Source organism: Vanessa cardui, chromosome 18, assembly GCF_905220365.1.
Source record: "Vanessa cardui chromosome 18, ilVanCard2.1, whole genome shotgun sequence".
Classification (NCBI taxonomy): domain Eukaryota; kingdom Metazoa; phylum Arthropoda; class Insecta; order Lepidoptera; family Nymphalidae; genus Vanessa; species Vanessa cardui.
Genome location: NC_061140.1, coordinates 8,690,080 through 8,717,604, shown reverse-complemented (window position 1 = coordinate 8,717,604; position 27,525 = coordinate 8,690,080). Strand labels below are relative to the sequence as shown.

At 32.9% G+C, this 27,525-nt stretch overlaps 1 protein-coding gene across 1 annotated transcript in view; it reads right to left on the bottom strand.

The window, feature by feature from the left end:
* Positions 1-27,525, bottom strand: part of LOC124537623 (high affinity cAMP-specific and IBMX-insensitive 3',5'-cyclic phosphodiesterase 8) — a 231,674-nt gene that overhangs the window by 163,949 nt on the left and 40,200 nt on the right. The window contains exon 2 of the mRNA XM_047114510.1: positions 13,267-13,572. Coding sequence (XP_046970466.1) covers positions 13,267-13,531 — 265 coding nt within the window. The 5' untranslated portion in view covers positions 13,532-13,572. The remainder of the gene's footprint in view (positions 1-13,266; positions 13,573-27,525) is intronic.

Here is a 27,525-nt window from a genome sequence, read left to right as displayed (position 1 = left end):
GTAAGAGTATATTTTGATTAAACGTGTCAATTTACTATGCATTCGTAGAGCGTGCTAAATTGAACTCCATATGAGTACTTTTAATAGAAGATCGACTTTAAACTGTGCATTGATTTCAACATTGATTAGAGAATCGATAAATTCAATTGAAATAAAATAAAGAAAATCAAATTTGGTGCAAATTAGTATGAACCAAACAAACTCCCAGAAAGGACATTAACTAATTTTTTAAGTTAAATTATATTTTACATTCAATTTAATGAAATTACATTTCATATTGTTTATATATACAAGAAGTAAACATTCCACAGTGTGACTTAAGACAGTAAGACTTTCTTAGTGATGAAACAGTTTTGGTTATATGTATACGATAGTATATAGATAATATAAAAAAAATACAGCTAATTGCCAGTGGATTTCCTAAAGCAGTCGAGACGAAAAGTTATAATTATAAAAGCGCTCACGAGCGTACTATTTACGCTCCAAAGATTCCCTGAAATATTGTTAAATGTTATGTAGCGGAGTTACTTTTCGTAAATTACTGTGAAATATCCGACAATTCCATTTATTTGTATCTAAAATAGTATTATTTTTAGTCGTATAGTTTCAGACCGAAAAGAATATACCCAATTTTTTCTTCAAAATATTTCAAAAGTAGATAAGTATCCCGTTGGCAAAGCAGGAGATTAAATTTGTCTTCTTGTGTTAAGAGTATGTATATATAAACCATCTGAACCCAAGACCGTATAATCCGGAGCGGGATAATCTATTTGAGCATCGACCGTCTGAAATGTCAGTCTTAATAGCTATGTTATGTAATGTCGGAATATTAAAACTTATAACTTTAAGAACACTCAGGAGATGACGAGGCGAAAGGATCAGGTGTCAGTTTGTAATTTGAAAACGTTCCGTCTCAAGTTAATGTTCATTGTTAAAGTTTTGATTGAGAAGCGGAATAAATCAACATTTATGTATTTCATATACATTTTAAGAGCCGTGATAGCTCAGTGGTTCGGTGGATGGAAACGTGAATTAAGCGCGAAATTACGAGTTCAATCCCATGCAAGCACCACTGTGCTTCATTTCGTCCTCGGTGATAAAAAATATCATACGGATTTTTTCAATTCTCGTATGAAAATCTACCAAATGTATGTCAACAATAAATTCAATAGTTCCCCAAGAAGAGTTTAGCCCAGCAATGGAAAATTCACAGATTTTTTTATACTGTATTTTTACGATATAAATAATTTTCTTTGTATCCTTTGGTATTGAAAAGTGAGTCAGCCAGTAATTACAGGCATCAGGGACACAATATATCCTTTCCTAAGGTTGGCAGCGAATCGACATTATAAGAAATGGTCTGTATTTGTCACTGTACCGACATCTATGCGCAGAGGTAAATATTTATCACAAGGCGAACCATTTGTCCGTGTTATTCCAGGTATAAGTAATATATATTAGGAGTTTAAAAAGAGGTTACATAAAGTATTTTTTATGCTGTAGTAAAATACAGTAACTTGAAAATAAAAACCAGTAAGAGAAATAAAAGAGATACAATAAATATATTTACCAATTTAAATCGTATATAATTGAAGTAAAGCTGACTTTAGAAAAATAGATACACGTTTGTTATTCCTTTAATAATAATTATACAACAACCAAGTACACAAATTTGATACATTTTAACCGACTTAAAAAAGGGGGTTCTCAGTTCGACTGTTTGTATGTATGTATGTATGTACGTATGTATGTATGTATGTTTGTATGTATGTATGTATGTTTGAATGTATGTATGTATGTATGTTTGTATGTATGTAGATATGTTGGTCCGCGATTATCTTGCGTTTGGCTAAAGCTATTTGGATTCGGTTTTCAACAATCTGGGTAGATAATTCATCATATACTCTATCGCCAAATAACAATGACAAGTACTTATAAAGCGGCTGAAAGGTAAGTGAGCCAATGGCACTAAAGGCTTAAGGGACTTGGTATCTCAATTCCCAGATTTAATGACGCATTGGCAAAATCTGTGGGCAGGTGTGACCACTAACCATCACGTGAACCATTCGATAGTCCGCTTACCTATGTCATAATATACTCACAATCGTTTTATTTCTTACAAATCCAGGTCTAGTGAGGAGTTTACACAAGGCATATTATATCCAGTCCATTCAAGGTATTATAAAACAAGCAATAAAACGATGGTTGCTTGGATTTTTAGCAGCAGTTTTCGGCGTAAACCTGCATCTCCATCCATTATGCTATTTTTAGAGTAGATATATAATTACTATACATGTAATCAAAATGGAGTATCTGGTTTTAAATAACTGCTTTCTACTAAATAAATATGCATCATGGTACATAAATAAATATACCAAAATAAGATTTTCTTTCATTTTTGTCCGTGTCTCTGCCTCTTTGTTCAGGCTTATCTCTGGAACAGCTGAACAGATTTTGATGGGACTTTCGCTGCCAGATAGCTGATGTTAAAAGGAGTAATTTTTTTGAAATTGAATTCATTCGCGCTCAAAGTTGCGGTCACAGCAAGTTTTTAATATCTATAACATTAAATAATTATTTATTGGAGCGATAATAATGTCGGTGATTGAACAATGCGAAATCAGCTACAAGTTGTGGAAACATCATGATATTATGTTATTCGACAATTTATATGTTATATGAAAAGGAAGCTTGTATGTATTGCAGTTACAAGTTTTAATGGGGCACCGGATATTACGCTCAAAACATCGCATGAGGAATAAAATGAATTCTGTAAAGCGACCTACAGATTGCGATTTTCACATACGAATATGAATTGATTTTTTACAGAAAATATTGGTGTAAATTAATGAATATTAAACGAATAGTAAATTATGATATTTTAGTATATAATATATTTGTATCTAAACATTTGTACTATTAAAATTTTTGATGGGTATTTGATGTCTTTCTATTTTTTTTTACTAGCGACTCGCCCCGTCTACGCACGGGCGTTAAATGTACTACAAAATTTATCTATTTACGACATCACATTAGAAAGTTCTAAAATAATCAGTAATTCTCTATTTTATTCTCAATGTTTTTTATACAAAAATTACCTCTCGAATCACTCTATCTATTAAAAAAACCGCATCAAAATCCGTTGAGTAATATTAAAAATCTAAGCATATATAGGGACAGGCAGCGGTAAGCGACTTTGTTTTATTAGTAATGATTTAAGATCTGAGCGTGAACGTAAATATAGAGAAAGGGGACAAAGAATGAAATGATAGATTGATTGTGTGATATGGCTGGAAAGAATGTTACTTGTGTGATGACAGAGAATCATAGAATAGCAAGACTTCGTATGACGACTCAAAATAAAAATTGGCAAATTTAAGTTATAAGATTAAAATTTGATGGTATGGACCATTCTGACATCAACAGGACAGAAGAAATTGTCAGAAGTAGTCTTCCGATCGATTTAGATGAAAATTAAAAAGTTATATGTATTTTTTATTTTTGCACATCAGCATCATCATCATCATATAAATAACATCGCTAGTAAAGATCACACAACAAACATGTGAAAAGGAGCTCTTATTTTTAACTCATTAACTCTCTTGTTTTCAGAACATACCAGGGTTCTTGCTATCATGTACATCATAGTACAACACCAACAACAACAACAGCCTGTAAATTTCCCACTACTGAACTAAGGCCTCCTATCCCTTTGAGGAGAAGGTTAGGAACATATTCTACCACGCTGTTCCAATGCGGGTTGGTGGAATACAGGCGTGGCAGAATGAAATTAGACACATGCAGATTTCCTCACAATGTTTTCACAGCCGAGCACGAGATGAATTATTAATACAAATTAAGCACATGAATATTCAGTGGTGCACCCGGGTTTGAACCCGGACTCATCAGTTAAGAAGCACGCATTCTAACCACTTGACCATTTCGGCTACTATCGGTACATCATACTGATACCGATTGATGTTTTCTGAAGGTCAGAGTCGAGATGGCCCAGTGGTTAGAACACATGCATCTTAACCAATGATTGCGGGTTCGAACCCGGGCAAGCACCGCTGATTCATGTGCTTAATTTGTCTTTATAATTCATCTCGTGTTCAGCGACGAAGGAAAACATCGTGAGGAAACCTGCCTGTGACAAATTTCATAGAAATTCTGCCACATGTGTATTCCACCAACCCGCATTGGAACAGCGTGGTGGAATAAGTTCAAAAACCTTCTCCTCAAAGGGAGAGGAGGCCTTTAGCCCAGCAGTGGGAATTTACAGGCTGTTGTTATTGTTGTTGAAGGTCATCGACCCATTCAATCAATATGACGACCTCCTAACGGATTTCAGGCCACGCGGCCAAAAGAGATTAACCATCTGCTTGGTAACGCAAACACAAGTGCACCCTCTATTTCCTCCCTCTTATAATCCGATAAGACGGCAATTCCGACACGACCGGAAAGAATATAGGCAAAGGGACGAGCCGTACGTACATTTCAATTATTACCTACGTTGGTGATATGTATACCGTTACCTTGAGGCACCCAAAAGGTTCAGTAACTATATTATCACTACATAATAGGTATATAACAAAGTGGCTTACCAATGTCTGACTGACCCGTTATGCTTAGAAATTACACAATGGATTTTGATGCGTTTTTCGTAGATAGTGATTCAAGGGGAAGGTTTATGTGTATAATACATGCACAATGTAGCAGATAAATAATGATAATTTTTGAGCTGTTTCAATAATAATAACAACAACAAAAGTCTGTTAATGTAAATTTCCCACTGCTAGGCTAAGGCTTTCTCTCCCTTTGAGGAGAAGGATCGGAACATATTCCACTACGCTGTTTCAATGCGGGTTGGTAGAATACATGTGTGCCAGAATTTTTATAGAATCAGACAAATGCAGGTTTCCACACGATGTTTTCCTTCACCGCCGAGTACGAGATGAATTATAAACACAAATTAAGAACACGAACATTCAGAGATGCATGCTTGGGTTTGAACCCACAATCATCGGTTAAGATTCACGCGCCTCATCACTAGTCGTGTTAAATGTGATGTAAACACATATTTTTAAAGAATGAATAAATAAAAAGATCAATGGTCAAATCTATTCACCTTGCTTTGCTTTCCTTAACGCTTTCGTGCCAAATTATGTTTCAATAGATACTTTTGATAATATAATAATTGTCACTCATTTTTTAATTAATTAACGCGAATTTTTATTGACTTTTGGATTATACATAAAAGGAGTATTTTAAAAAAGCAACTTATGTTCTTTTGTTTCCGAGAGTTTGAACTTGGGTAGTACTTTGAAATTGAATATCAAAAATAAAACGTGTGTAGGCGTAGCTTAGCGTCTGAAAATATCATGTCTGTGGGTGAAAATCTTTCCTGCATTAACAATGAACATTATACTTTAAAATTACATAAATAATATAATAAAGTATTGTAAGACAGCTAGGTACTGCTTTCAATCTATATTAATATTATAAATGTGAAAGTAACTCTGTCAGACTGTCTGACGATCTTTCACGTATTTGATGAAATTTGAACTCCAATAATTAACTTTAAAAAAAAAGTAAAACCGACTTCAAATGCGTGAACACAAAAAATAAATAATCGTTCAAATTTGGTTTATAATCGGCGGAGATATTGCGTATAAAAAAGTTCATCCCAGATTTTCCACCCTTGGGGGTTGTTTTTTTTTTATTATTAAATTTAAATGGGACCTCCCTTGAGGTATTACCTATACGCTAAAAAAAGATTTGTTCAAATCGGTTCATAATCGGCGAAGTTATCACGTAACAAACGCAGAAAAAAAACATACGGGTCGAATTGAGATCCATTCCATCCAAAAAAGTAGCCATTTTCTTTCTCAACCGACTTCAAAAAAAGGAGGACCTTCTTTTGAAGTCGGTTGAGAAAGAAAATGGCTACTTTTTTGGTTAACTCATGACAACCCATAACGCAAGTGAGGCCGCGGGTGAATACTAGTAGGTTTATAGTTTGTTTTGTTTTAAAAAAATAATATTAAAAATCATCCTTGACGGAAACATTATATAATGCTTGTTTATCATAATGAGTGCATTTTGTTTTGTTACTCAACTGATTGATACGTTCACATTATTTCAGTGAAACAAAACTTATAGTGACAGGTAAGATATACAGCCTTCATTTGTTTAAAAAAAAACGTTATAATTTATGATAGTTAGTAGTATAGTAGATAGGTAGTTTTAGAAATATTTTGTTATGTAAATAAGGTTGTCATAAAATACACAGAGTGTGTTTTACGCATGAGGATATCAAGGATATCACTGACGAATAGATAGTTAGTTAGATAGATAGATAGTTATATTTTAGAATTTCATTTATAAAAAATAATCGAGATAAAAAAAATATTCTATTCGCATGATGTCAGGCAGCTAGAATTAAATAAAATTAAAATCGATTCTAATGGAACTGATAGAAATAGATTACATACAAAATAATTTCTTTAATTTGTGATGGCTACTTTTCCAAAAAAATTAAATGATAATATTTGATATTTTATTATGACTATACATATAATGAAACAGTACGATTGTCACAGAAGAAAAACGTAGATGTATTCGTCATTTCAGTCGGAAGTTAAAATACGAGGAAACATTATCAGAAACCGGTGTTGGGCAGCGGTAGCGTCATCAGGTTCTCTTACTTTACTTCTATTACAATACATTGCCAATCCGTCTCTTAACGCATTGCGATTAAAGTAAAAAAAAGTAAAGTTATAGCCTGTAAATTTCCTGCTGGGATAAGGCCTCCCCTTCCATTAAGGAGAGGGTTTGGAACATATTCCACCACGCTGTTCCAATGTGGGTTGGTGGTATGCACATGTGGCTAAATTTCGATGAAATTAGACACACGCAGGTTTTCTCACGATGTTTTGAAATTAAGCACACGAACATCCAGTGGTGCTTGCCTGGGTTTGAATCCGCAATCATCGGTTAAGATGCACGCGTTCTAACCACTGGACCATCTCATTGCGATTAATACAAGTTTATTTTTTATAATCGTATTTTGTTAATTTTAATATAAACATCCTAGTGAAGAAGATTTTTGGAGTGTTAAATAAACATCCCAATGAAAAGCACAAATGAAAATTTTTCAATAGTATTCTGTGAAATGAAACACGAAATTCATCGCAGTACGCGAGTGTGAAATGTCAGTATGACAAGCGATATTGACTATAATAATTATGAAGCTTGTAGAACACACGTATCAAAATGGCGTATCAACATAATTCGAATTGTCAACATATCGCGAATGAGATACAAAGTCTATTCTTACAGGCAGTGCAGGTATTTGACATCTCATGTGATCAACGCCCGGCAAATAAGAATGAGCATAGTTTTCCTTCTGTGTACTTAACGCATTATTTTGCACAGCCTTATAACTTATCCTTGGAACGGACAGTAGAAGAGGACGACCCAAGAAACGACGGATGGATTGTGTGAAAGACGATATGGTTAGAAAGAATGTTACTTGTGAGATGACGTCTGACAGAGAACTATGGAAGGAGAAGACATGCTGCACCGACCCTAAATTAAAAAGGGCATATAAATGAACTATTTGGACAGGAAAAAACAGGAAAATATCACCATATCTTTCTAATAATAACACGTAAACAGGATGTCGTAACTTTTAATCTTGTCAAGTGAGTTAAGCTTAGTTTATACCACAATCGACATCGGTTCAACTTCGTTAAAAAGAAGCAACAAATAATACACATAGCAAGCCGGCATTTTATTTATTTCTCGCGTTTTTAAATATATTTGGTCACATAAAAGTGAATTTCTTTAAAAACTAATTTATTGTTTGAGCCCGCGGGTGAAGAGTCAGCGTTTAGAGTCCACTTTGTCCTGTACAAGGTCACCTATGTACTTTTCCATTTATCAGCCGTTCTGGCGTGATTTAGTAACAAACATCCATCCATCAAAACTTTTGCATTTATATTTGTAAGATACGTAAATAGCAGTCTTACATATCTTTCATTAAATATTCGTCTGTTGCTTCAAATCAATTTCGATTTATCAGTTGATCGATGATCTTTAAATCGACACGGACATTTCAGAGTGAATGTGAAATTCGTATTTCATATGCAGATCGATACTACATTTGCAAAGGCGATTGACAATTTGAGTATAGTATATTAATAGCCTGTAAATTTCCCACTGCTGGGCAAAGGCCTCCTCTCCCTTTGAGGAGAAGGTTTGGAACATATTCCAACACGCTGTTCCAATGCGGGTTAGCGGAAAAGACATGTGGCAGAATTTCATTGAAATTAGAGGTTTCCTCACGTTCTTTCACCAACAAACTCGAGATGAATTATAAACACAAATTAAGCACATGACAATTGAGTGTTTGCTGGCTTTGAACCCGTAATCATCGGTTAAGATTTACGCGTTCGAACCACTGGGCCATCTCGGATTGACAATATGACACTATAAGTATTATGCCTGTCCGCAATATCGAACGTGACTTCCTAGAACGAAACACAATGGAGGCGACACCTCACCTCGTCGGAGATACTTTATCTCATGAAAAGCGGGATCGAGTTTCCTTTCCTCCATTGACACGTTCATAAGTTCATTATTACAATTAATTTAAAAAAATCGATGAACAAAAAACACTCGTGCCAAATTAAATGATTTAGATTTAATTTGCAAGTCAGTTAACTTGGAAAATAAATTGATGCATTTGTGTGTGAAATTTATGCAACGAAGTTCGAGAGTAATGCATAATTGATTAAACTTCGCTTCGTGTATTATTTCATAGTCATTAAGGACTTGGATGTTTTCTGATTCAGTGGTTTTAGAAAGTTTCAAATGAAATTATACGTACTGGTAAGTGACTGTTATTTATTTAAGTTTTTATATATAACCTTTTTTTCTCTCGATGGAAGAACACACAAGTTGCCTAGAACCGTAGAACGCCTAGTGAACTGGAATATCTACCAAGAACCAGTACCCTCTCCATCTTTTCGGGGGGCGCCACGGGATCGCCTTCGCACGCCACCATGGCGAAGTTATGATATCCTGGACCTACATATTAATAGAAGCATACATGACCGGAGAAAAAATGGAAAAGGATATAGTTATAGAATGAATCCTGAGACCTTTTTAATGACTTGTTAGAATATTTCCAAATGTTTAATTAAGCCTATCAAGACCAGAAGAATAAATTTTACGAGGTACAGTTCTTATATATAAGTGACACTCATTAGTGTGGAACTTTGGAAAATTAAAAGATAATAAGTTCAAAGCCATCAAGACTATTCTATTTAAGATTGGAGTTTAATAAATTTGTCTTAAAAAGTGGAAAAGAGTGACAAATATTTATAGAGGAAATCCAATACAAGATTTTATTTAACGAAGAAAGTCTAAGTCATGCAAATGAAATCACTTAACCGATTGAGTGGTTTCATTTGCATAGAACTTGTAGGTTAAAATCTCCCTTCAAATCGCTTTCCAGTGGGTACTTAAAGTCCTTGATGATTACTGATAATGGATGTTCATGTGAATTGAAATTTAAGGTAGCGTCATCAAATTTACTTTTAAGTTACACCCACATCTACGGGGTCATTTTTAGTGTAAGAACACCAAATGTGTTAGCTTCATTAATTTCAAATGTTTTAATGTGAGCGTCACCAGTTACAACATTTAGTTTCCTTTCACTTATTGCTTCGATGATAATATAATCTCGTGTACTAAAAACTGCAATTTTACCGTAACTAGTGTAACTTTTTTAATGTTCATCATCATCATTCAATATACTTCAAATTTTATAAAAGACCAAATTATTTCCAAACTTCTAGGATCAAATATTTAATTTATAACCCGCTATTACATTTCAAGTCTATTAGTAAATTGTACTACACGATGTCTTTTACGTCCGTGTACTGTTTCTCCATATCAAGACGCATTCAGGAAAATTTCTCGACCAACATGAAATTCAAATATTAATATCTTATTACAATGTATATAGCCCAAAGCATTCTAATTTCACACGTCAATCCAAATGTATGGCATTACATCTTTAACACACAACTTAGACGTTTTGAGCCGTAAGTACCTTAGTTGGAACATCATTGAACCGTTTCTCGTCGTGGCAGACGTGACGTAGCTTTTTGATGTGTAACATCTGAGGAACTTCAAGGAACTGAAGACCTTAAAACCAACTCGTATTACATTAACAGTGTGGCGATCTCCTGTGCTCCCTTATCGCCGACCCGGTCCCTATCATGTGTGTAGGGCAAATATTTAATCTTCGGTATTTTCCGTGGCGGTATCCCGATTATACAAATTTACATTCACATCATTAACAATTTCATGTCATTAGTATTAAACGGTAGATTAATGACGGTATTCAACGTATAACGTTAAGGGATTAACAGTTGTAAAATATTTTAGACTTGTTTTTCTTTTTCTATGGTACCTATAATAGGAGCAGAAAAACAAGATAATATAGAAGAAATGCTGTAATATGTGTTTATACGGGTTCCAGACAAAACAAAATTGCATATCTATATTTAATAATACAAATGTGAAAGTAACTCTGTCTGTCTGTCTGTCTGTTGCTCTTTCACTACCAAACCAATGAACCGAATTTGATGAAATTTTGTATGAAGGAAACTTGAACTCCAGTATAGGACATAGGCTACTTTTTTTTGTCTGACACATGAAAACCATAAAACTCGAGTGAAGCCACAGGCGACCACTAGTTTATAATATTTTCGAAGAAGCAAAAATAGCAGAAACATTGGTTTTCGTTAAGCTAACCATGACATGACAAAACAAAGCAAGTGCAGCCCAACAAAAAAGGAATATTTGGTTAATCTGTTACATTTGTTTTCTTATTTGATTTGTTCCATCCGACCTTTCGTAGTTACAATTCCATCCATTTCCAGGGATAACGGAAAGTTTCCTGTTTACACGATCTCTTTTTTTGTTTCAGTTACTGCTTCTATGTCTTCTTAAAGATTCGAATAGTCAGAAGAAAGGTAAAAAAAATCCAAAAGAAATTAAAAGTCTATATATTACTAATTGGGCTCCATACCGCCTACCAGCTCCGATTGAAGCTAAAATGTTGAAGGAAATTTTGGAAAGAATCGCTTTATATAAGTCATTGCAATATTGTCCATTTGAAGATGACATATCCGCATGTCTCAATGGCAACGTCAAATCTGTTGTCAATGAAATAATTCGTCAGGTTGTCAATGGAGATGACTCGGACTCACCTGATCAAATGGAATCAAAATCAATAACACTTGGTGTGTTCGGTAAAATTTTATTCGGTTGATTATTCAATTGAAATAAATTTCTTAAATAGTAGTTATTGATTTAATTGTTACAATGTATACGTTTTATTAAAAATACATTTATAATTTTAAACGATCAGCAATTCAAATATTGACATGATGTGCACACAAGATCATTTATAAAATAAAAAAGCGCAGCGAAAATAATTTAGACTTTCAGGCAGGATATATACGAACATAATTGTATTTAACTAGCATAAGTTTGTATTTCAAATTTTTCAAAAGAGTACCTACTGTATTCTTACTAAATAAACTATATTCTGATTTTGAACAAAAACAAATGTTTGAATAAAAATAGAAAAACACATATAAGAATTAAAAACTCATTCTACACACCACATTTAATGTTATATAAGCCATCGATAAATGATGATCGGAATAATTTCATCTTTCTTAAAGATTTAAGATTTTTCTTTAACGAACGATTCGATAGTTTGAAAAGGGCCTAAGTATATTATTGAGCAAAATGTAAATCACATTTTACTACTTGCAATATCACACAAAAATTTATCTCCAAATCTAAAACGCCCTAACTAAAATAAGTAACTGACATATTTTTATTGTTTTTATTCTGATTACCAAAATTAAGAATTATTGATATCAGCTCGTTTATCACCAGGATAGATTTAATTGTTTTCTATCACACTGTGAAAGAATTACATTGCAAATATTTTGATGAAAATGGACTATAAAATGATCATAAAACTAAATTCGTTGTGATAGGTGTATGCCACCAGCCAATGGGCTAATCAATTAAAGTTAACAGAATGATTTATTATTAACAACTAATGTTCAAATATATGTGACAAGCGCCCCACAGCCTTCTCTCCGATACAAAGCTGATAATAAGTGTACTACAGAATTTGTTTATTTACGACATCATATTAGAGATATCTAAAATTATCAGTTCTTCTTTACTATATTGTTCGTGTATTATATACAAAAACCTTCCTCTCGAATCACACTTATCTATTAAAAAAAAACCGCATCAAAATCCGTTGCAAAGTTTTAAAGATCTGAGCATACATAGTAATATAGGAACAGAGAAAGTGACTTTGTTTTATACTATTTAGTGATGATACCAATATACTTGTGTTATTATTAAATCTATAAATATATCAATTTGAAAAATATTAAAATGAACTGACATTTTTTAATTAAAAAACAGACATCGTATATGGTTTTTGTAAAAAAATGTTGATGTGTAATTGGTGGTTATGTTGGTGCGTTTGTTTTGTCGATATTTCACAATTGTTTCGTTCTGAATGCGACTCGCTTATAACGCTGTAAATCTCTAATTCAAATTTCGTAGCGGATGAATAAATATGCGTATTTTTTCATCAAGGCTGAAAAGCCATTATAAATAAATAGATATATGACAACATCATATATATTACTCTGATCCCAATGTAAGTAGCTAAAGCACTTGTGTTATAGAAAAACAGAAGTAACGACGCTACCACAAACACCCAGACCCAAGACAACATAGAAAACTAATGAACCCGGGACCTCATAGTGGCGTACCCATAAACCGGTGTACACACTAATCAATCATAACATTAATTTATTTTGCTCTTAGTTTTACGGTCCCTACAATTAATTCAGTGTTTTTAGGATTTGTGTGTCTGTGTGTGTTGTTAGTTCATCTTTTGCGTAATTGAATATATCTCAAATTGATTAAACTTCAAAATAATTTTACTCGACTCTCGACTCGACTTGCACAATGAATACCGAAACCAAACACCTGAATTTAAATCGAAAAATGATACAACCAAATCACACTCAAGCTATTTTTTTTTTTAGTCGTTCGAGATTTAAAAATTCTCATAAAACTTATTCCGATTAAATTAACAGCCTGACCTGTCAGAAATTAAATTATATTAATTAAGAAACTTACCGGAAATTCTTTTTATGTGCAATTGGGTGGCAAAGTTGTTACCCATTTGTGACACATAACTGTCTTTTTTGCTGGATAGCTGAATGCTGAAGCCGTCTGATTCGAGTGACGCTCGAGGGGCTCTAGCGGCTTGCACGGCCTTGTTCTGGCACACAGGCGTGGGAGCAATTTTTGCCAAGGCCGCCTCCTGGGAGCCTGTGCTATCGCGTCTGCGATTTTTGTGGTCTAAGAGCATACTCGGCGTACACCCCATACTGATTGGCATTACACTTTGGCACTAATACACTTCGGTGTCATCTTTAAGATCTGAAACAAGAAAGTTTTACAGTCAGATTTACTTTTAAACGCTTCTTAGTTATTACATAATACTGTTAAGTTTGTTAGTACGTGATATATTTATGCTTGTTTTGCGTTTTGGGAGTGTTATTCAACTCCAATAATCCTGCTGGGATTAAAACTAATACGAACCGAAATTGGGTGACGCCTGACCAATAAATATTGCTTACTTTCACATTCGTTATATCAGAAATCACATTTATTCGTATCTAAAAATACTTTAGCATAGAAATTTTGCAAGAAATGTTTTATATTTTCAATTCCTCCTTTCGTTAGCGCCCAATTTACGTAAACAAAATCTAATAGACGTTTTTTACGAGGAACGGAGAACGATTTTTAACACTTTAATAACGAATCTTAATCGTGTCCTGAAATAGAAATGTGAGATTTGGATGTCCAACGATGAACATACAACCGTAAATCTAGTGGGCTATAAGGCTATAAGTCTGTAGATCCCAAAGTCCTGGCTTTTAGCCTTTTACCGTTGACATTCTCATTAGCAGACTGGAAATTCGAAATCGACTTTGTTGACTCACGCTTCGAAAATACGTAGCCGTGACATGTCTGATTACGAGGTCATGTCGGATTTGCTGTTCCATCCAATAATTATCCGAATTAAGCAGTAGGGGCATGTGTACTATTATACGTTATACTAGCTGAATTCCCGGCTTTACTGGAACGAAATTTATAAAACCTTATAGCATAAAAACCTTTACATGTTAACGCCTCGGGAGGTGAATTAGTAGCCTATGTCATGTCAGTAGGCTACTAATTGGGTCAAAGTATCAGTTACTATCATAAAATTCCGCAGACATTTTTAAGTTTGCCTATTCATAAATTCAATTCATTGGTAAAAATACATTGGTACAGAAAACATAATTTAATAAAAGATTATATAGATGAGAAATAACGTGTAGTTAATACTTCCAGGCAGAATATATTACATACATATATAATTGTATTTAACTAACATGACTTGGTTGGTAGTCCCTTGCCAGTTTTTCTCGTTACAATCTGCGTTCTAAGCCGGTCATAGCTGTACTAAACATAGTTTGTTAAATGACGATTGAAATATACGACGAGTGAGAGCTTATAATGGCCTACTTCAATAAAGTATATGTTGTTTGTGTGTCAAACTGTCATCATTTTAACTAAATCGTATCTTATAAGCGTAAAGGTAACCGACAGACTTACTTTTGCTTTTATAATATTAGTAGGGATTATCACCTGGTCATAGACATAGAGTCTAATTAGTTGGTCTCCCTTGAACAACAGCCGTAGCGGGAATCGGTACTCCTGGCTGAGTCTAACTTTAAAACTTTAGGCTCTTTATTGGAAAATAAAACATTCATATTTTCAACCAATTATTTATATATCAATTGCATATTTAAACACATATACAAAATAACTGATAATCAATTAATTAGCAATATTTTTATTGAAATTGTCACTTAATTGTGTTAAATACTCGTTCAGCGGTAAGCATGTTTCGTAAATAATTTAATAATTTTACAAATTTGTAACATTTACGCAAATTAATTTACTATTAACATATAAATATATTTCAAGTTATACGTAAAAATAATTGTATTTATATATTAAAACAAACGATATAGAGATAAAACACTTCAAATGTACATCCGATGATTACAAGTTAGGACCCAGGCAACTACTGAATTTACAGTAAGTAAAAAAATATAAATCCCTTGGCATACAGCGTCAACGGAGAGACGTATTTTACTAATTTTCTTTTTGTTGTGTCTTTTATTGTCCGGTGAAGATTCTTATGAAAGATTACAAGTTACACTGAACAAAAAAAAGACATTAACTTTTTTAATGACACTTTTTGGCGTTTGACAAAGAATGAATAAGTAATTCATTCTTTGCCAAACGCCAAAGCATATAAGTTAATAAAAAAAGGAAATAATTATAAGTATAATTTTTAGTTTATAAACGAAAGTGTCCTATTTTATATGTTCATCGTTAATTAATAATTATTACTTAGTAATTCAATAAATCATTTAACAATTTCTTTGCTATATTTTACGTTTCTAAGTTGACTGGATCTGTATGTAAACTTGGCTTGAAAAACTTCTGAAGGACGAAGAAGTTAGTTAAAAAACCTCGTTGTAATCCTACTAAGTTGTTTCGAAGTTTTGAAAATCATTTTCAACTTTGTCTTACGTGTAATTATGATATTATGGTCTTTAATCTGAAGTTTGATATTTATGTAAATAATGCCTGAGCGTATTTGATTTTGTTTCAAATTTAAGAGATAAAGTTCTTCAAAATATTTGCAATACTTGATGCCGTAATATTTTCCGTATAAATTCTTGAACAGGTAATACCTAAAATCCAAATACTTTTCAATGGTTGATTTTAAGACATACTCGTAGATGGGGCTTTGTTTTCGTAAAAATATATACATAAATTTTACGTCATATATTAAAGTCCATGCGAAAATTTTATCCGTTTTCTTACTGATTACGTTATTCGGTAAAGATCATTCTGCTACTATCGAAAGTTTTGTTGTTTGTTGTGATTGTTTTTAGCAAATACCTTGAATCAGATATGTTATGATTAATAACGTTTCTTTAATTGCGTGGAAGATTATTATCCCAATGCGATTATTATCCAACGCAATTTAAACTCCTAAACATCGCCTTGTCTCACCAACTGTGCCATGGTCATCTTTTCCTGTAATTTTTCACGATAATTTCGTCCGAAAGAAAACAAATCAAATTTTAAACGACGTATTGTGAAATCTGCTACTCAAGCCTGACTCGTGATCGATCACAGATGCTGCTCTACATCTGTTTGATCTCATTGACTGGCCATTTACTATGGAGTGTAAATTAAATGTACTATTCACATCCTTATGTTTTTTAAAGCTAATTAAAAAGAAAATCATTATAATGACCCAAAATTACCGCTGTAAATATGGATGTTTTTTTTAGCCTATTAACAAGTACTGCAACCGCCTTTAGCCTGCAGTATAACTACAGGAATTTTTAAAATATTTTTTGGGAAAACATCATACGTACAGAAATAGTTTGTTTCTATATCTAGGTTTTTGATTACAAAGAATAAACAAAATGTTTTCATACATACTTTATCCGTATTTAATTTGAGAACATTCGTTTTTACACTACAAAATAAACCACTGGTTCAGAAAAATTCAACGAAAGGGATATCAAATTTTGCTGAATATAGGAAGCAACACAAAAATTCCTGTTGAACTTAAGCCGAATATTTTGTTCATAACACACTTACTCTATGAGGTTTAGTGACAGGCAAAATGAGTTTACGTTTCACGAACGTGAAAATGCTGTTTCGGTGTCCTTGGCACGTAGGCCGCGCGTGGACTTTGAACGGCCGCTTATGGCGCGCCTGTAAACTATTTCTGGCAACTGACTGGCAACGAACGAACCAGCTAAGTTCGAAACTTGAAATTTGAACCCTGTCTAATAATTATGTATTCAATCAAAAAGTTCGGTTGTTAAGTTGAAATTGGGCACTTTGATGTTTTAAGTTTTAATCATATTTATGAATAAAAATTAATATTTATGGATGATTTATTTTGAACTCAAATAACCTCTCCTTGTTTGAGACCAAGGGTCTGTTTTTTTAATATTTTATTTAATTTCTATATTAATGTAATTGACCTTTTCTAACACATATCTATTAAATATGTGAAAATGGTTTGTCATACCGATTTTATTATTTTCTATTAAACTTAAACCGACCGAAAAGTTGTGCGATAAATGAGAAAAAAACAATGGCTGAATAGTATTATAGATAATTAAAGTATTTATAATGATGGCCCAGTGGTTAGAACGCATGTATCTTAACCGATGATTGCGGGTTCAAACTCAGGCAAGCACCGCTGATTCATGTGCTTAATTTGTCTTTATAATTCATCTCGTGCTCAGCGGTGAAGGAAAACATCGTGAGGATACCTGCATGTGACAAATTTCATAGAAATTCTGCCACATGTGTATTCCACCAACCCGCACTGGACAGCGTGTTGGAATATGTTCCAAACCTTCTCCTCAAAGGGAGAGGAGGCCTTTAGCCCAGCAGTGGGAATTTACAGGCTGCTGTTGTTGTTGTTGTTATAACTAATATCACGTTTAGATATTTTATTTATTATTTTTATAGATATTTTTTGCCATGTCCGATAATTTGTTTTCATCATCGTATAGCCGATAATCATTTTATAAATCTCTGGAGTCTGGACCCCTCTTATTTGTCAAACTTTATGTACGTGCGAATATACAGTACAGTAGTTTTGGTTTCGAAATCTAATATATGGCTATTACAAGTTACATTTTATTACTTTTCTTTATATAAAGACATGTACACATATGCACATATTTTATACGCTTTTGTATGAACTTTTTATTATTTTTAAAAACAATTCTTTGATACTGTCTCTTTCTATATATGTATGTATGTATAAATTCCAATACAGTATTAAAGTGTTCCCTGCAAACAATTAATATATTCGAAATGAATAATGGAATTATAAAATAGGTTCCAGACAAAAGGCTTTATTTCACGAATTTTTTCCACGAATAATATCGAATGAGTGAACGGTGTTTCGTTCGTGAAATAAAATTGAAATAAATTTCGCTTAAGTTCTACCACATTTTCATTCGACCAAAATCAAAATATACTTAAATCGAAATGCTCTTTTATAAGCACTTTTGTATCGTCATTTAACAGGTTAAATTTTACTATAAAGCCTTCTATATTCTTCTATATCTTTCTATATTTCTCTACATCTATACATGTATATCTATTTACAATTCGAAGCCATTTTCCAGGTTCAGAAGTAGATTATACGAGAATAAACGGGAAGAACCTCAGTAGTTACTCTTTTTCATCAGCTATGGACATGATCATGACTGGTGCTAAATAAAAGCAATTGATTCCTCGTTGTGGGAACGACGATACTTCAAAAATAACATCACATAATATAATAATGTATATAAAAAAAATTGTACTGCTTTTTGTGTGTGTTTTGTTAGACAGTAAACAATATAATAAGTATACTTTAATAAACGTTGCAAAAGCGTAGCGAATCTATAAAATAACATAACGATAGCTGAGGTAAATTTAAAACGATGTGAAATATTTCAAATACTCTTTTAAATTATTACATTTTTCAACGTAGATGCATAACTCGAGCAATTTTATTGATGAATTTTTAAAATGCATCGTTACTATGTATTTGCGTGAGTTTCGAAGTAATTCTTCCTACATGAATATTTAGGATTATAGTCCATATAATACGTTTATACATATATACACATACATACAAAGAAAAGTTGTTTTTTCTTGACCCACGAATTATCAAACTACTGATGGAAAATCTATTTTCAGGTTCAGGTTAAAAACAAGTATGAAAAGAATAATTTCCGTCTAAAAATCAATTTAAGCACACACGTTGTATTGACTTTATTTAATAGTAATCATCATCATCATCATCCTTATACCCTTATCCCAATTTTATTTGGGGGCGGCGCAGCATGTCTTCTCCTTCCATACTTCTCTGTCAGACATCATCTCACAACTAACATTATTTCTAACCATATCGTCTTTCACACAATCCATCCATCATTTCCGTGGTCGTCCTCTACCTCTATATCCATCCACATCCATGCTCAAGGCCTTAATCACAATATGTTCCTCATTCCTTTATTTAATAGTAGTGTGAGCATAAAATTGTAAAATAAACTGCAACCAATTGTCAACAGACATTTTTGTCAAATGCTTGCATGCTGGGCACACAGGGCTACAACCTGCCATAGCCATTGGCTCTGTAATTATTAATCGCTCTTTACATCGCCAAAGTACAGGAATTTTGGGCACTATGATTTTATGACCATTGTACCTGTTATACTGGCGTTCCCTTTAAACACAACAATAATAAGTATGGCTGGCAAGGTAAGGTTAGTTACCCAGGCTTGCACAAAGCTTTACTAACTTTTGAAATTTCAATCAAATTAACCACGTAGTTATATTAGTAAAAAATTTGTATAAAATCGTTACTAATATTTAGTTAGCTTTTGTTGTTTTTGTAGAATCGAAATGGCTTAGAGGATAAAGTACGTGACTCTTAATTTAAACCCTCGAAAGCATCACTGTGTTTTTTATTCCGCAATGAAGTAATGTCGTAGAAAAAGTTCTAAAACATTCTTAACGTGTTCCTGACGTAACAATAGAATATTTACGGTTAAAACGCCGCGAATAAAATGGCAAATGGAGAATAATTCCCTCCTTGAAATCCATTTCCATATTTCAATAACGTTTGTGGATGTTAGTCGTGTTCAAGGGGAGCAATTAAAACGTATAAACCTGTTTTCTTTTCAGCTCGAGCGGGCGATAAAAAGAAATAAGGTGCAATCAAATAGTTGATTGCGAATTGTAGTCAGCTGTGGTTACAAGATCAAAGGAACCTTTTTTGTTTACTTCCACCGTCTCGAATGTTCCATTTTGTCTTAACTAAGAATGTGACGTTTTCTTTTCCATTACACTCACACTACACACACACTAACAAAGCTCGCTTTTTATTGGTCGATTTTGAATTATTGACAGTTAAAAGCGTTCGACTGGATTGACAGTTTAAACATTCAATGCTATTTTTAATGTAATGTATGTATGTATGTATAATGTGTTTCAATGGAAATAGGAAGTAGAATAAATAAACAACATTGATCTAAATCGACTTGTCATCGTTGGTCGAAATCTAAAATAATCAATGTATTCATTACGGATACGTGAAAAAAATTGAGTTTTCAATTTCAGTATACAAATTGTTATTCCTATTATGCTGAATATGGTTCAGTGGTTAAAACGCGTGCATCTTAACCGATGATTGCGGGTTCAAACCCAGGCAAGCACCGCTGATTCATGTGCTTAATTTGTCTTTATAATTCATCTCGTGCTCAGCGGTGAAGGAAAACATCGTGAGGAAACCTGCATGTGACAAATTTCATAGAAATTCTGCCACATGTGTATTCCACCAACCCGCATTTGAACAGCGTGGTGGAATATGTTAGAAACCTTCTCCTCAAAGGAAGAGGAGGCCTTTAGCCCAGCAGTGGGAATTTACAGGCTGTTGTTGTTATACAAATTATTATGTCAAATAGGTAGGTAGGTTTAATTACAAAATAACTTTGTCTCCGATTGTCGGCGTATGAGTGGGTAAACTATTAGTTTAAATATTATGCTGTTTGAAAACATATAATACACTAATCATACTATGTTATTTGCGTTACGGAATTCAGGCTTCTAGTTATGTCGCCTTTGAAGTTACAGGGTTTTTTAAACTACCCTAAATAGTTTCAAGAAAAGGATGTACAGCTACGAGAATAGGCGCTAGCAGTACCTTGCTCCAAGATATATTAATTAAGAATTGTGTAGTATTGTATACCAGAGCAATTATGTGTAATATGTGTATGTGTTTATAATTCATCTCGTGCTCGGCGGTGAAGGAAAACATCGTGAGGAAACCTGCATGTGTCTAATTTCATCGAAATTCTGCCACATGTGCATTCCACCAACCCGCATTGGAACAGCGTGGTGGAATATGTTCCAAACCCTCTCCTTATTGGAAGAGGAGGCCTTATCTCAGCAGTGGGAAATTTACAGGCTGTTACTTTACTGTTACTTATGTGTATGTGTAAAACTAATTTTTGTATATTCTTACTCCCTGTGCCATTGAAATGGACAATATGTAATCTTACAATTATATCGACATTTGTAAGATTTGTATGTCTTTCAATACTAATCTGTCAAGTATTAAATGAGTTATCAAAGGCACTGCAAAGACTTCTATAATTAAACAATTATATAGACGTGTCGCTAGTCCGGTGATATATTGTTTGCGGAATGAGAAAATATAGGATTGTTAATCGTTTGAGAATATAATAAGTCTTTGTTCTAAGCAAGTCGACGATAACGGCCCAGTTACTTATCGCTCGTGTTAAGTTCTATTGAACGGGAATGGCTATCGAATTGAATGATTTGTTTTTTTTTTATAGCTTGACATATCAAACAGTTTGCGTAGATTCTAAATAATATTAACAAATGTGGGTATTATTGGAAATTGAGCATTATATATATGTTTTTTTTTACAGATAACTTGGTTAAGATTTTTCATTGTAAATTGTAGTTTAATCATGGAGGGAATATGTTTTAGTTGTCTTTCGACCTGGCCAGTAGCAATTAATCTCGTGTATATACTCATATTGGAATCAGTAGTTACATACTCTTTAGTAATTTATTAATTGCTAATTTCTTGAGTTTGGGGCTCACTTCACGTTAATCGAAAGATAATAAGTAATAAGTCGAATATGTTTAAGTTTTTCTACTAAAAATGTCATCGTCAGCTGTTTATTTCCTGACTGAACGATTTTCCAACAAGAAACGATGTAAGGCGAGATATTGCTACAGTGCTCTTTTCAAGAAAACCCTACAGCATATCTATCACAAAACAATACGAGAATACTTTAAGAGGTATGTTTTTTTAGAAATTACCTTCTATACGATAACATACTGGGTCAATCGAGGGACGCGTATCGCTTCTTTCTTTTGATTGTTGGGGCAAGGGCACCGTGGCTGACACCGGCTCCAAATATAGCAATAACTATAACTACGTTATATAATCGTAAATCGACTTTTAAGTAGTCTAATATTTTTCATTTCATTTTACTTAGGAGGAAATATGTTGAACACGCAATTATTTCTATTACTTTTTAGTGAATATTCATTTGTTTTAAAATAGTGTTTCGTTTGAAGTCGGTTTTTCTTTTTGTTAAAATTTTTATTTATCATTATCATTTAAATGGAGAGGATGTGTTTCAAAAGAAAGTGGCGAACAATAAAATAATTCGAGTTTCACACTGATATTTTACGTTTTAATATATGAAACATTTTTCCGTTACAAGTAACGTTTTAATAATATAACATTTATATCTGAATGCAGTAAGTGCCTGTAAAGGTCCCACTGCTAAGCTGTTGTTCCTATATTAGAAGTAATTGTATACTCATATTGTATTACATACAACTCGTAAGGGTATTGGAGAAATAACAACCATTAAAATAAATATGCAAACTTTTTTACAGGAACTCTTTGCTCTTCAGTATCAAACTCTGCAAATACTTTCACTGTATAACTTACTTCTACATTAACGATCATTTCAGAAACTTTTTAAATAATCAAATGTACTGCTTGTGTTAAATTGTTCTGGTAGCGCACGAATCGATAAAAGCTGAATTTAAATGTTGTGGTTCCGTAATATACTGTGTTTATGTAAATTAGTTGAATTTAAAATCTATTAATTAGAAATTGGACCAGTCGAGTCTGAGAGACATCTCAAGGGATTGACAAACACAACGTATGGCGCTATTTAGTCAGAGTGGTGACTTTAAGAAGAGGGGGCCCTAGATGCAGAAGATGTAGTACTTAGAGCTTTGGTAAGTTAGTATTGATGTTAGGAAATACCTTGTACACGCTGATTTCCGTCATAACTCATAGTTTCTTTAAACGAATCCATGTAACACTTTACTGTGGAACTACAAACATCTGGTTTAATAAGGTCAATCGCCGATCTCTTTCTGATTGAGATAATTAAATGTGGCAAGTATTATATAAACTCTAAAAATGTTTCATATTTAAAGATCACAAAAACATGAACGGAATAACTCTTTATAATATGATTTATGATAATCTGCACTAAAGTTAGTACCTATGATGTACATATGTAATAAGAAATATTATAAGCAATTATGCTATATAATAAATAGAGTAGTGGGAAATCACTAAAGAAAAATATAAATGAACTGATTATATTAATGGCATTGAGTTTCAATTTGAAATCATTGTTTTTAATGATTATCCAAAAAATATTGTCGAAAATAATCGTTCAATAATATATACTAAAATCGTGATTATTAAAATACGACCGCAATATTTTATTGTAATTGAAAACAATCAACGTTAAATAAGTATATATTTATTATTATGCTAACCCACTCTTTTTGTGTATTAGTGTATTTTGTGTATTATCACTACTCTATTAAAAAGAAATGTATTTTTATATTAAATAATCATATACGCCTCAGGCTTGTCATCTTATTTCTAACAAGAGCAACTTTACACCAAAGTGTGCTCAATAAGATGTAGTTGGATCAATAAACAAATGTTTTTAATTCTATTTTGACGCCGATATAAAGGCAGCGTGACGTCACATCGCCGGAAACGTCGCGACGCATGCATGTCTGCGATGCGACGGGTGACGTCACCGATTCGGCACCGTTTTAATATCAAAATCAAATCACTATTCAACACAAGATTTACATAACACCTATTTATATCACTACACAGTATAAAACAAAGTCGCTTTCTCTGACCCTATATTCCTATGTATGCTTAAATCTTTAAATTATCGCAACGGATTTTGATGCGGTTTAATAGATAGAATAATTTGAGAAAAAGTTTTTTATTATACATGATAATTTTTGAGTAATTTGTTACAAAAATAAAATAAACGGCCAGCCAGCCGGTCTGATGCAAGTGCACTGCATCTTTTTAAATAGTTTTATGCACATTTGTTTAGTCGTGTGTTTTATGATAAACGTCGACGGACAGGGTAATTGATTACCTGACGGTAAGTGGTCACCACCGCTGGGAGTAATAGTTACCGTTCGTTACATCGCCATTGTGCCAGCCATGTGAACTAAGATGTTATTCTCTGGTGCAATTATGTCTTTAGTTACACTGGCTCACTCACCCTTTAAATCGGAACACAAGAATACGAAGTACTTATTCCTACTAGTGACTAGAGTAAGAATATTTAAAGTATGGGTACGGACTCAGATGGGCTTGCACGAAATCCTTTCACCAATTTTTTTAGAAAATTTCTTAACGTACAAATATTATATAAGCTACGTGTTACGAATATATATTTATTGAAATCAATTTAAATAGATATTTATTTAAATAAACAGTTATAAGATTAAATTGCCAATAGAAGATTCATCGTAAGGAAATCGGATTTCAAAGGAATCCATGCGATTTCATCTGGCAATATAAACCGTAATAAGATGTCTTATTATTAAGGAAATTGCTTCTGATTTTAACAGGTCTCTTTAGGTTATACGTAATGAGCTTACTTCTTCGTTCTACTTCTGACTATTTGTATCACTATGTTTGTTAATTTATAATAATATCTTAATATGTGATATATGTATTTATATTAATATTATTGTCATTGATTTAATAAGACGACAGCTTTTGATGACAAATCACATCTCATCATCAGCCCGTTTTTGCCCACTGCTGGATATAGGCCTCTCCAATGATATTCTAATAAACAGATATGTTATATCTTATCTCTTATGTCTTTCGCTTTTGATGACTTGGATTTAAACTTGATGATTTAAGGTTATGAAGGTTTTAGGTTGAAATTATAAAAATGTCTTTAATTGGTACTCTTGTACCTTTTTATTCTTTTCATTAAGCTTTTGACTTTTGAGTCTACATGGTTAAAATATCAATGAGCTCTTCTGATTTGAATTACACTCATTCTATATTTACACAAATCCTATCAATTAATACAAAATATTGTCAAACTATCAACTATTACTGTAGTTAGCATTAACGTCCTCATGTGGACGATGCATTAACTTGTTTTATAACCAAAGACACTCAGAGATACTGCCACGTGTTGAGAGCATAAATCAAAATAATGATTTTTAACGTTACTATTTATTTTATCATGAGAAACCATTCACGTTCATTCTCGTTGGACATAGGTATCCACCAATGTATGTCAAAGATCAGCTGTCTTCAGATCATAAGGTTCATTGGGTGAAGGTCCACATCTATTATTTGGGTAACTTCAATTCTTCTGCACAAATGATTTGTAATTTAATTCAAAGATTTAAAGCTTGTAGAGCATTCTTGAATTTGTGGTCTAATTCTGATGTTAGTTATATTCCATAATATACAAATAGTACAGAATTCACAGCGAATGTAGCAGCTTAAACTGAACCGCGATCTAGCACCAATTAGTATTTGTCACTGATCAAATATCTGTCGGCCGTGAAAATGGAAATTGACAAATCACCTGACAACTTGCAGTATTAATTGGTATAAAGCTTGCACGTTATACAACTTTGATACGAAAATCCGTGTGTGATTATTAATAGACCGAAAAATACTACATATTTGTGTAGTTTGGTAATTTTTGTATGCTATTTGAACAGTTAAATACGAATTGTTGTTATATACGCGTACTTTGTGGTCTAAGAACAGTCCTCAGTCAGTGGTCTTAGTAATATTACAAACGAATTATTAAAATTTATATTATAAAATTTGTCCTTCATTTCATAGTATAAAACAAAGTCGTTAGTCCCTATGTATGCGTAGGTTATAATCTTTAAAAATTTTGTAACGGATTTTTGTGCGGTTTTTTTTAATAGATAGGGTAATTCGAGAGGAAGATATTGGTCTATAATGATCGATTCGGGTGATACAAAAACAGCATTCACACAGTATTGTAACCGTGCGAAGCCGGGGTGAGTTGCTAGTGTTAAAATACAATAAAAAATAACATTTATTAATTAGCCTGTATCCTAAAACTAGTATGCAACTTCAGGATAGAAGTGTCGTCAAAATTCCTTGTAAAAACCGATACATACAGGCAGACTACAACTATCATCATTATCAAAGCCATTACGATTTACGTCACCCACTCATACATATATCGAGCTATCTTTGGCAATGTAAGTGAAAGTGGAATAACTCAAATAAAATACAATGAACTTTTACCTCTAATAAGTATAAAATAATAATCTATTTTTCGTTTAAAAGCATTTAGGTTTGTTCACGATTTATTTTCATTCAACACGGCCATTAACAAAAACCATTTAACAAAAGAGAAGTATCATATCTAGTTTCGAGTTTCGTTAAATAATACTTTTAAAATCCTCAAAAGGAAACATTTCATTTATAAAGTATAACAAAAGTATCTCTATGTTTTCAATTACACAGCGAACTCAAAGTTTTTCAAAACACAAGAGTAACTTCGAACGGTCAGAAAATTAATTATGAAAATTGTTTCTTGTTCCTTTGAAGAGAAATTCAATGCTATTAACTCTACGAAGCCGGTGACCTGTTGCAGGTTTTAAAAGACGGGGTCAGCCTATTTGTATAGACATGTGACTGCCTCGTAATATCTTCAAATAATGCAACATGGAAACTTCAAACGTCGATGTACACTATGAGTTAAAAATCTATTCTTTTCTGTCGTTTTTTTTTAACTTTATTTTATTTAAATCTGGAATGTTAGTAATTTAGTCGATCGATTAACTGTTGTTAGTCTAAACATGGATTCGAGCTAAATGTCAGGAAAATAAAAGTATAATGGATTTTTCTGTCGAAAATTCTCAATAGCAGCGCGGAAAACATGAAGTTTTTACATTCTCGATAATCGGAAAGCACCTTTCTTCTTTTTTCATTTCATCAACTCTTTCTGATCATGTCGGATTTGTTTCAGATCGGATTATGAAAGTGGAGGGGAGGAGAGGGCACACACATACATAGTACATATGTTTCCCTACACACTTGTGCTATTGTCCTTTGAATAAACCGGTTGTAGCCGAAATCGGTCAAGACTTATATAATTTTTAATAGTTTATACTTTTATATAAGGACATTTTTATTATTATTAAGAACAGCAAGTATTGCAAAGCATATAAAGAACATTATTTTCCATTTTACACATAACGGAATATCAAATGGCACACCTGATAGTGATACGAAGTCTATCACTAATAGATCAGCACCGTAAATTTTAACCATTCCACACATCAAAGCACCACCAACATTGTGAACTGGTATGTTATGTT